The sequence below is a fragment of the Sinocyclocheilus rhinocerous genome, unplaced genomic scaffold (genome assembly GCF_001515625.1).
Source record: "Sinocyclocheilus rhinocerous isolate Xijiao unplaced genomic scaffold, SAMN03320098_v1.1 scaffold1641, whole genome shotgun sequence".
Taxonomy (NCBI): domain Eukaryota; kingdom Metazoa; phylum Chordata; class Actinopteri; order Cypriniformes; family Cyprinidae; genus Sinocyclocheilus; species Sinocyclocheilus rhinocerous.
Window position 1 is genome coordinate 222,296 of NW_015635066.1, and position 12,301 is coordinate 234,596.

A 12,301-nucleotide genomic window follows, 5' to 3' on the forward strand; every position below is an offset into this window, starting at 1 on the left:
AATTCTATAAATGCAAATATAATATATATATATATATATATATATATATATCTATCTATATCATTAACGTATGGGTTTTAGTATAAAAACAAAAACAAAAAAATTCCATAGTATACTTAGGATTCCACCTTTAGTATTTCTCCTATAAAATGTGCACATTATGCTAGCCATAGCCCTAGAACGTCATCATACTGGAGTTTTGGAAAATTGAGGTTGACTCATGCTTAATGAGAGCCTGTTCAGTGTGCATCAAAGGTGATGGAGGATGAACTCCCAAGTCTGCTCCATGTGCACTATTTCACCTGACCACAGCAGAAGTATATTGAAAGACCATTCAGCGTGACTGTGGTGTATGCCTGGTCTGTGGCAAAGCGTGAGACATTTTAAAGAGAGGCCTGTTTTTTTTAACCACTCAGTCAGTTGTTAAAAGATTCTGACATCAGGTTCTTTCACTATGTTTAGAAGTTATTCTGCTATTAAAGGGGTCATATGATGCGATTTCAAGTTTTCCTTTCTCTTTGGAGTGTTACAAGCTGATTGTGCATAGATAAGATCCCTGAAGTTGCAAAGACTAAAGTCTCAAAACCAAAGAGATATTCTTTATCAAAGTTATTATGTCACGCGACTCTGTACCCCTTTCGGGCTCTATCTTTACATTTATTTTGAAAGATGAAGCTTGCGATTATGGTAAGAGGCGTTACATTTCCGACGAGTGCTTGCGGTGTTCGGCCAATCACAATGCACTGGGTCAGCTGGCCAATCAGAGCAGACTGCGCTTGTCGGAAGGCGGGACTTTGTAGAAAACGAAGCGTTTGAGAGAGGTGGGGCATAGAGGACCTACAATAATGTACAGTATTTGAAAAATAATGTGTTTTTTGAACATTAAAGCATGTAACCATACATACAATACATACACCAAATCCACAAAATAATGATCTTTAAAAAAAGCATCATATGACCCCTTTAAATGAATGACATGTGGAGGTCACCAAACATTAATTGAAAATTAGTTGAGCATGTTGTTTGAAGAATGTGTAAATGTGATCTCTGAAAAAACCAGTCACTGTGGAACATTTTCAGTCTTGTTGCGTTTTACACACACACACACACACACATATATATATATATATATATATATATATTTATTTACAAAATGCACACTAATGTTCTTGGGTTGGTAAGATCTTATTGCCAAGAATTGCAGTAAAAATGCATTCTTGTTGAATAAAAATCTTAATTTATTTTTAATTTGTCATTTATTAGTATAAGATTTTATAGTCATTTATTCTACTACTAAAAATATCAATGATTTATTGTTGATAAAACCTCCATAAACAAACAAATGAGAATTAAACTGTTTAAATGGGATGATCTCCCTAACAAAGGAAGTTCCTTTCTTGAAGATGGTGATTATATTTTGTTTTGGATTCTTGTCTTATCATGATCACAATCTGTATATGCTCAATACCTCTATTTCCATCACTGAAGATGACTGCATGTACGTACATATCATTTTCAAACAGGTGTGCTTTCTGCTTGAAATGACATGACGTGATGTATGGAATCTCCCAAGTGGTCAATAACATGGGCAGAAGCTTGTGACCTTTGCCCTTGCCAGCCCCCTGCATTTTCTTCTCTAAATGCTTCAAGGTGCCTTGTGAACTCAGGGGACTTCATGCATCAGTTTAGAGTACACACGGTATGTGTATGTGTGTGTGTTTGTCTGTGAATGGCATGGAGGACCAAGGTCTAGAAGGGAAATAACAAGGCTTTGAACTCTGTGTAACCTTTACTTATACAGAGCCGGAACCTTTAAGAGTCAAAACAGCATGGAAAAATCACAGTGGGGAGATGCAGTAATTTCAAAGCTACCATAAACAACATGTTCTTGTTTGTGGAGATACTGGCCAGGTTTTAACACAGAATTGACATTAACCCTTAAACTGTGCTGAGAATCCTGTACCTAATTTGGTGTTGCTGGTCAAAAATGACTTCCCTTTTAAAATGTGTTTGTAAATCTCTCATTGTGCTATATTATCACTATCTTTTCAATAGCGCACGTTTTGTATTTCTTTTTGGAACTTAGGCCTCAATTATCTGAACTTATACGCCTCAATTTGTGAGTAAAAAATATATATAATTTTGGCAATGTTCACTCAAAAACTGAGTTGCATAAGCTCAGATCAACAAAAAAGATTGCATCTCATTTTTGGTAATAATATAGTATAATGAGAAATGTATAAGCATTTTTGTAGACCAGGAACAACCCAAGTGTAAAAACAAAACAAAAAGTCAGTGATGTTTAAGTCCAATGCGATATAATTAACAAGCATTTTTCTCTCCCCTCTAACTTGAGGGGTTAATGCAGTACCTTTTGCCTGGGCGGTGTGCTCCTCGCGTCGTCCAAAAATTACATTCAGGAACGCGTGTAAAAGGCTCACGGTCGGTCACTCCCCCGAGCCCTGAGTTCTTTGCGCAGACGCATCCACGCGAGCCACCGCCAGCTGAAAGTTCCATTCTCACGTTTCCAACAGAACGCGAAGCTTCACAGCTGGATTGCTCTTCTCTTTCTTTAAGATTTTAGTGAGTTATATTGTTTTTGTGTCCCCCCTCATCAGAAAACAACCAATTGGATTAATTTCGGATTAGGAAGAAAAACGACAAGAAATAAAAACTTGAAACCTGAATGAAAACATTTTCAGCTTTTCATCATCAGTGGAGAATTTGCTGCCTGAAGTAAATGGACTCACATGATCACATGATCCTTGAAAATGCAGTTTTGAAGGGTTCTGTGGACCAAAACCATGCCGGATTGTAAATGGAATGATCTCCTTGAAGTTAACAATAAAGGTTTGCTCTTTCCCTTTTCTTGAATGAATGAATGAATCTGAGTGCAATATTTCAGCTGCGCTCGCTTACTTATTTTTAAGCAAGAATTCAATTGTTACCCTTACTAAAATTAACCATGGTTTTACTATAGTAAAAGTGTAGTAACCATGATTGTATTTATTTTATTTTTGGCGTAGCCTACTGATTACAATTCATATAAACAGTTTTACTTCAAATACCATGGTTAAACTATGGTTAGTGTAGCAAAACCATGGTTAATTTGTGGTTACTATTTAACTACAGGCTGGTTATAGTTTAACTATAGTAACCATGGTTTTTTTTGTAGTAAAATCATGGTTAATTTTCGTAAGGGAGATTAAAAATAAACGTGACATTTAACACCGATTTCTTTATTTCAAGTTTAAATGAATATAGTTTCACCAAGATTTTGTTATCTTATGTATTAGAAGTCACGGGGGGAAATGTCTGACAGTATTTTGTAATATGCCGCTTCAGCTTTTGCGTCTTTCTGCAGTTTAAGGTGTTTGCTGCTGTGGAGCTGAAGATGGGTCGCTTTTATGCTCAGGTTTTGTTGATGCTGGTGATGGTAGCACTGCCTGTAGTGGTACGGTGTTGCCCACGGCCATGTGCCTGCCAGCAGCCCGCAGAGGTTCACTGCACGTTCCGCTCTTTACTCACGGTGCCTGCTGGCGTGCCCAAACAGGTGGAGCGGATGAATTTGGGGTAAGAATGATTGTGTCGTCAGTTTATTATTCTTAGGCATTGCTTTTTTTCTCTCTCTTTTCGTTTTCTGATATCAGCTTTCTTAAAAGAACACTTTAGCACACCCACTTCCAAAAGTGATTTATCTTGTAAAGATTATCATACAGGTCATCGAAACATGCTGAAACTGGGTTTCATTTCTCGTTGTTTTAAGACATTTAATCCAAGTGGGTTCATTTGTAGGTTAGTGGGAATTTCCCTTGATGATGTTAAATGCCAGGGATATTTCGACCATTTTACAGGTGACCTTCAACTATTCAGAATGTTTAGGACTCTCCCAGGGAGGATTTGAGATGGTACTTTGGGGGTGACAGACTAGTTGTCACACTTTTCTTTCCATTTCTACATAAAAACTTAACTTAGTTATAAAGGTACATTTCTACTGTTATTGCACAAGAAATTTAAAGGGGTCATATGATGCTGCTAAAAAGAACATTATTTTGTGTATTTGGTGTAATGAAATGTGTTTATGCGGTTTAAAGTTAAAAAAACACATTATTTTTCACGTAATGATGCAATACCTGTCACCAGTCTATTTTTAAATAAAAATTAAATAAAAACAGCAAAATGATTGTTGAACAAATTAATTTATTAAGCAACAATTTAATATGTAATGAACAAAATAACAAACCATAGTTTTAAACTAGAATTATTGTAAATAATAAATTGTATATGTTTTTTAAATAAAAATACATATAGGACAACTTGCCCTGACTAAAAAATTTATAAAAAATACATTTTGTTCCTGGGAACGAAGTTCAAACTTTAAGTTATAATCAGCTTAGCTGACCCATGTATGTAAGTGTGGTTTTATTGTGTTCACTTGTTTACCCAACAGCAATTACAAAAATATGATATTCACCAGGTAGGGCATGACATAATTCACTTTTTTTTTAAATTATTTAATTATAATAACTAGGCATTTGAAACAAATCTCCCTGGTGGAGAAAATACATATTTATGCAATTAGGCTTTTAATTCAAAACTGTATAGCCTTCTGAAAACAAGCTCTGTTCTTCCCCATTGAAATTGATTAAATTTTTTTAAAGTAAATCTGCAACATCATTGCATAATTAACCTTAATCTTATTCACCCCTTCTTATGTCCCTCCTTCATTCAGGTTTAATACTATACATAGAATAACTTACAGCTCTTTCGCTGGGTTACGAAAACTGGAGCTTCTTTTAATGCATGGCAATGATGTGCATCAAATTCCTGATGGAACATTCCGTGACCTCATATCCCTTCAGGTACTGTCAACTTTTTCCTTTGAAAATGTATTATTTCTGTACTTTTTTTGTTGTACTACTGTTCGCAATGACACTTAATATATTTATGGAACAACTATTGCAATGAAATGACAAAATGCCTCTTTCTTCGCAGATGCTGAAACTAAGCTATAATAAACTGAAGGTAATTAGCAGACAGACCTTTGTGGGTCTCTGGAGTCTCACTAGGTTGCACCTGGATCACAACAGACTTAAGTTCATCCACCCCAATGCATTCCAAGGCCTCACGTCTCTTCGCCTTCTCCAACTGGAGGGCAATCAACTTCAGCAGCTCCACCCAGCCACCTTCTCCACTTTCTCTATTCTTGGACACTTCCCAGTTTCCACCCTGAAACACCTGTACCTGTCTGATAATTTACTGACCACTTTGTCACAGAGGATGCTAGCAGGCATGCCCTACCTGGAGAATCTCTCCCTGCATGGGAACCCTTGGACCTGTGACTGTCGCATGAGGTGGTTCAAAGACTGGAATAAAAATTCACCAGGTAATTATCATAAATATTGATGATCATGTTGTCGTTAACAAACAATAGGATGTTGTATCAGTTCAGAGGGAAAAGTAGTAGAAATCATAAACTGTTATTATCATCTGCATGGGATGTTTTTGATTATACTGAACTCATTATAGTAAAATTAGTTGCAGAATTGTTTCTAATGCTTATCATTTTATTTGATCTTGATGAATTTCCACTTACTGTACTTCGACCACCTCCCTTTCTTTTCCAGGAGTGCTGAAATGTAAAAAGGACAAAGCCTATCCAGATGGCCAGCTATGCCCTATGTGTTTTTCTTCAAAACATCTAAAGAAGAAACAGCTCCAGGAGTTGGAGAAGCCCACTTGCAATAGTCCCATCATCAGCACGGCTCACAGAGCCATTTCCCCAGAGGACACAGAAAGTGACCTCTTGACGATTGATGAATTTCGTCAACCCCTTGGCAACATTTCCCTGGGCCTGTCAGATGAACATGGACATCAAGTAGACTTGGAATGCCTTATCACTGAGCCAAGAGAGCTGACTAGCATAGGCTGGGACTATGTTAACCAGTATCAAATATCAGCAAATGTGACTCTGACGTTAGATTTAAAGTGTGCAACTGACAGGTCCAGTTATGAGAGGTTGTGGAGATTGATTGCATATTACAGTGATGTTCCAGCCCACCTTCGAAGAGAAATTATGTTGAGTAAGGAACCTTACACAAGCTTCAGATATCGGCAAGATGTTGAAAAGGATGCTCTTTACTATACAGGAGTAAAAGCTAACATAGCAGCTGACCCACCCTGGATAATGCAGTCATCAATGGACCTTCAGCTAAACAGACTTCAGTCTACAAGTAAAAGTGTTCGATTAATTCTAAGCACCTATATGACTGAGGTTATGGAAAATGAATCTATAAGAGAGCAGAGTAGGGGCTGGGTGGTAATTGAGTCCAAGAACGACACTAGAACGATGCAGGCTGCTGTCGTGGGAAGTCCTGCTGAGATAAACTGTTCCATACAAAGCTCAGGAAACGAATCAGTTAAATGGATGCTACCCAATGGCTCTACTTTAAAAACACCTTATAGCAATGGTGATAACAGGCTTTCAGCATCAAATGCTGGTCTTCTTAAAATCAAGTCTGTGGATCATTCTGATTCAGGAGTGTACTACTGTATTGCACAGGTTTCAGATGACCTTACTATCCTCCCTTTTCGCCTAACAGTGGAGGAATCCTCCAGTCCACCTCCTGGAGGTGAAGGAGTAACAGAGCCAGTTACAGGATTCACAGGTAGACCTTTTTTCCTTCCATGTGTTGCCACCGGATCCCCTGATGCTGAAATACACTGGATTCTCCCTGATGGTAGTATTATAAACAAGTGGGTAAACATTTCCAGGATATTTGTGGCTTCAAATGGATCTCTGATTATTCGACACAGTCAGCTTTCAGACCATGGATACTATAAGTGTGTAGCAGGAAATCAGCATGGGATGGATACTTTGGCCAGAAAATTTATAATATCAAGGCCACCAGGTTTACTCCCATTAAGGAAGTACTCTAGTAGCCCTCAACCTGCTGAGGGAGTTTCAACCCAAGTCCTTGTGACAAACAACATGGAGTCTTCTGGGGATAATGAACCTGAAGAGTTTTTAGAGAAAGTGCTTCCTAGGCAAGTGGATTTACCCAATCGGCGGCAGGTCCCAAGTGTGGGAATAAGGAGAGGCCATCCATTTAGGAACTCTTGGAGACGCCCTGCCACACCAAGGAGGAGAGTAGGTAGCCCAGTAGTGGATAGGGTTAACACTGTAGAGTCAAGAAGAAAAATTAGTGTGTCAAACAACCAAATAGACCCAAAGCGCTGGGCTAGCATTTTGGCGAAAGTTCGCAGTGGTGGAACTAGTTTAAAAACAACTACTCCAAACTATGTTCAGACCAGTTCAAACAAAATACAGGAGTCAGAAACTGCCTACACAAAGCAGTCAGAAATTGCTAACAAGATTGAAGGATCATCTGCAGAAGATACAACAACAGAGGGCACCAGGGCACCAGTAAAGGATGTGTTGTACTCAGTCACAATGTCACAGATGCCCACTGAGGCTACAGAGTACAACTTGGATATAAGAGCTCTGGATTCTGAGGATTCGAGACATGTTGTATACCAGATAGCTGCTCCTGAAACAGATCCAAATCCAGATTTGTTTACCGTTAGCACATATATCACACAACCCACAGTTGGACCACAGAAGGCCCATTTTACTTTGGGAGATTCAGAGGTTGCAGAAGGAGTTGCAGTGAGCACTGTGTGGAGCACAGCATCATATGGAACCCATTTACAGGAAAACCAAAGCCACACAATGGATGGTGGCAGGGTAACTGAAGCAATTAAAAAGTCTGATGGCGAAGAAGATGAAGAACGCAGGGTTTTGCAAAACCCTGAGCTTGTGGGCGGGGTTTATCAGGGAAGGATGGATCACAGCTTAGCATCGACCACAGCAAAAACCTTCACAGAACCAAGTACAGAAACTGCTGTGTACTCTTTTACTGAAATTCTTACTACAATTAAGCAAGGACCACAGACCCTACGAAAGCACATAACTCAGAAGAAACATAATGTCTCAAAAATTCCACTGCTTCTCCCTGTGACACCAACCACCAAACCCACTTCAGGACATAAAGCAACCTTCACTAATTCATTTAATGCTTCTTCCTCACGTGCTAGGAACTCATCCAGTTTGAGGAGGAGGAATGGTGGAAGAGGAAGAAAGACTAATCGAATTAGAAGTAAGACAAACAGTTCTAAATCATCAGTATATGTCACAAATGTCACCCCACAGCCCACTTCAGCTTCAATTGTGGAGGTTACAAATTGGTTTTCAGTCATTACTAAGACAACTGCCTCCTCTCAAACTAAAATAGAAACATCTTCATGGGCCAAAAGTGCAGGAGCCAAAATGAATATTACTGTTCCATTAACTGACAGCCAACCACCGTCACTAGGCAAAATGACTCATGAAGAGAACACAGATCCATTATACAGTGGCAGGAATAACAAAATCCATACATCCACATCCCGAGAAAATGTATCTATGACAAAGGATAGACACTCATCTGATTCTAAGCCAGCTCAAGAACTTAAAAACACTGCAATAATACCAGTGTCTCCATCAATATTCAGTAATTTTGGTAGAGAACAAGAAAAGGCAACTATACAGAAAGAAAACAAATCCAACTTGTTCCCCCATATTACAAATCCTCCTGTGAAGGCAGACATCAATGAGTGGTTTACAAGCATTCATACCCCTGCAGCTAAAAAGTTTGAAGAGACTCAACAGGGAAAAAGTACAAGAGACCCCAGCTCGATCCCAACATCAGACAGCTCTCATGCACAATTAGAGGAACTTCCAGGTGCAAGTCCAGATAAAACAAACAACCAATATAACCCCACAGAGACTGAAAACATTCTGTCATACAAAGAGCTTGAAGGAAGGTTTTCTGTGAGGCCATTCACTTCATCTTCCCCAAACATCCAGAATGAAATTCTTACAAATAATTTGGAAATCCAACATGGTTCAGCAACAGCAGCCACTACAATTTTTGAGGGGGCACAACAGAGTTCACGGGTTCCAACAGGCAGCTCCAAAATCTCTCCAGTATTAGTGCTTGCAACAACAAACCCAAGCAGGCTTCCAACTGGCAGCATTCACAACAGAGAAGATTCTTCTTTATCCATGAATCCTTGGGCTCCATCAGAAAATGCTGATCTACCTCCAGTTACAAAAGAAAACATTATTGCCACAACAGCAACTACAACAGCTCTGAAATCTTCTACAGTACATACCCATATGTTTTACCCAAATACACCCACGTCTGCAAGCATGCTAGGTGAACTAGATAATGCTAATCACATTCCTGACAGTGACAAAGATATATTTGTAACCCCAGGCAAAGAAATTATTAGTAAGATAGAACTTAGCAGAACAAATAGCAGGGCAGGACCTCCAGTCACACAATTTCCTTATCAATTAGCCAGTGTTTCTGAGGAAACAGTATCTCAAGAATTAGAGGTAGACATACACAAAAAGACCACTACAAAAACAGCCACGACTCAACCACTTCACTCAACTTCAACAGTATCTTCACCCAAGCAAAAACTTCCTGGTAGGCCAGGTGTTCAGGGTAGAGGAAGCTCTTTGATACATTATGCCACATCAGGAGGACCTCAACAAAGACCAACAGCAGTGCCCGAGGGTAGTGGCAAACCTTGGATCATCAGCACAGACATTAGATCAGTAACAGCACATGCTGAGACTGATGCCTATTTGCCTTGTGTGGCTGTGGGGAAACCCAGTCCCTTCCTTTCATGGACTAAAGTATCCACAGGTAGGAAATATATGGTTTATCATTATTTATCAATATTACAATAACGTTTTCAATCCTTTGTTGACACATGCATGTAGAAATATATTCTGTTGATTCTGAACTAACTCTGTCACTGTTTTCTTGCAGGGGCAAGTGTAACACAGAATACCAGGGTTCAAAGATTTGAGGTCTTCTCTAATGGTACACTCATAATCCACAATGTACTTCCTCTGGACCGGGGCCAGTACCTCTGCAGTGCCCAAAACCAGTATGGAGAGGATAAAATTGTGGTTAATTTAATTGTTCTGGCTGAACACCCCAGAGTGCTGCAGCCTCGCTATAGTGAAGTCACAGCATACCTTGGAGAAACTGTTCAGTTTGAGTGTCAGTCCCAAGGGCTTCCTCAGCCTCGGATCACCTGGGTCCTACCAGACAGGGAAATGGTACATTCTAGTGGACCTACTCATGCCAATCCTGAAAACAATGTCTCAGTCTTACCTAATGGCACACTTCACATGAAATCGGTTAGTCACATGGATCGAGGAATTTACAAATGCATTGCAAGCAATGCAGCGGGTGCTGATACCATATCTGTTCGGCTGACTATTGCGGCCTTGCCACCCATCATTCAGCAATCAAGACATGAGAATGTCACTCTTCCAGAGGGAAGCACTGCCTACTTGAATTGCACTGCCAGGGGTGCCCCTCCACCTTCCATTGGCTGGATTACCCCTGATGGAATGCAGCTCCGTCCATCACAGTTCATCAATGGACGTAACTTGTTTGTATTCCCAAATGGGACACTCTATGTTCGTAGTCTCTTTCCGACAGATGCAGGGAGGTATGAATGCTCAGTAACTAATGTGGTTGGCACTGCACGGAGGACCATTATTTTGACTGTAAGAAAGTCCATAATATACTCAAGAGCCAAGATTACATTCTCTTCGCCTCAAAAAACAGATGTGGTCTATGGAAGCAGGTTGTACCTGGACTGTATTGCATCAGGGAATCCAGAACCCAGGATCATCTGGAGGACTCCATCGAAAAAACTTGTGGATGCTCACTACAGGTAATCTAAACACTGCAATGAAGCACATCTACTTTGCAGGATAGTGCATTCTGGGTTTATACACATTAGAAAAATATACACATAGCTACTGTCTTCCTTTCGTTTTCTCTCAGCATTTCTCTTGCTCCTTAAAGTATGCACTTAGACACTGTTTTCATAACTTTGCATCTTGTTTTGACTGATGAGACATGTTCCCCTTTGCATGCAAATCAAACACTCTAACTGCTCTTCTAAAAGAAGGGCACATCTGGTTATGAAATCTCAAGCATCATTTTTAATCGACATAAAAAGCAAAAATCTTCTGTTAGTAACATTTTTCATTACGGTGCTCAAATTACACATATTAAAAATATATAATAATAATAATAATGTCTTTTGTATATTTCAGTTATGATCAAAGGATAAAAGTATCTGCCAACGGTACACTATCCATCGTATCTGTGACAGAGAAAGATGATGGTGAATACCTCTGTGTTGTCCGCAACAAATTCGGGGATGATGTTGTGCCCTTTAAGGTCATCGTCCTGGCAAAACCTGCTAAAATTGAGCAGAAGACAGAGTCTGATAAGAAGGTGATGTATGGAGGAATCCTAAAAGTTGACTGTGTGTCCTCTGGACTACCCGACCCCAAAATACAGTGGGCACTGCCTGATGGCACCATGATCAACAGTGTCATGAAGTCTGAACGTAATGTTGGCAGTCGAAGTCGCAGGTATGTTGTCTTCGACAATGGAACCCTCTTCTTCAATGAAGTAGGGATGCGTGAAGAGGGCGACTATACTTGTTATGCTGAGAACCAAGTTGGAAAAGATGAGATGAAAGTGCATGTAAAAGTAGTTGCAGATGTCCCTGTGATTGCTAATAAGACAAATGATGTAATCAGGGTCCTGTACGGAGAATCCATCTCTCTGCAGTGCAGTGCCAAGGGTGAGCCAACTCCTCTTATATTGTGGTTTTCACCCACGAATAGAGCGATAACTTCAGGTTCAGACAAATATTTTATACACGATAATGGGACTCTAGTCATTCAGAAAGTTCAGCGATTCGATGGTGGGAACTATATATGTCTTGCCAGGAACAGTGCAGGGCAGGATCGCAAAGTGACCAGAGTAGAAATCCTTGTCTCTCCACCTGCGATTAATGGCCTCATAGGCACCACAAACTCAATGCGGGTGTCTAGTGTGAGAGATCAACGGAAACTGATTGACTGTGAAACTACTGGTACCCCTGTTCCACATGTCATGTGGGTTCTTCCAGAAAATGTTGTACTCCCTGCACCATATTATGGCAGTCGAATGACAGTACATCGCAATGGCACTTTGGATATCCGTTCAGTGAGAATGACCGATGCAGGCCAGTTAGCCTGCGTTGCTCGTAATGAGGGAGGCGAAACAAGGCTTGTTGTTCAGCTTGATGTAACAGATATTTTAGAGAAGCCAAAACTTAAGAGTCCTAAAATGGAGTCACTTTTACTGACTGTAGGCAGGACCATTAA

At 39.8% G+C, this 12,301-nt stretch overlaps 1 protein-coding gene and 1 long non-coding RNA gene across 2 annotated transcripts in view; one reads left to right on the top strand and one right to left on the bottom strand.

Annotated features, from left to right (window-relative positions):
* Positions 1–870, bottom strand: part of LOC107746636 (uncharacterized) — an 18,757-nt gene extending 17,887 nt beyond the window's left edge. Inside the window, exon 1 of the long non-coding RNA XR_001640718.1 lies at positions 852–870. This is a non-coding gene — a long non-coding RNA (uncharacterized LOC107746636). The remainder of the gene's footprint in view (positions 1–851) is intronic.
* A 1,925-nt stretch (positions 871–2,795) lies between these two features.
* Positions 2,796–12,301, top strand: part of mxra5a (matrix-remodelling associated 5a) — a 13,669-nt gene continuing 4,163 nt past the window's right edge. The window contains exons 1-7 of the mRNA XM_016560933.1: positions 2,796–2,850; positions 3,365–3,573; positions 4,733–4,862; positions 4,996–5,386; positions 5,628–9,758; positions 9,885–10,806; positions 11,195–11,790. Of these exons, the coding sequence (XP_016416419.1) occupies positions 2,824–2,850; positions 3,365–3,573; positions 4,733–4,862; positions 4,996–5,386; positions 5,628–9,758; positions 9,885–10,806; positions 11,195–11,790 (6,406 nt within the window). The 5' untranslated portion in view covers positions 2,796–2,823. The remainder of the gene's footprint in view (positions 2,851–3,364; positions 3,574–4,732; positions 4,863–4,995; positions 5,387–5,627; positions 9,759–9,884; positions 10,807–11,194; positions 11,791–12,301) is intronic.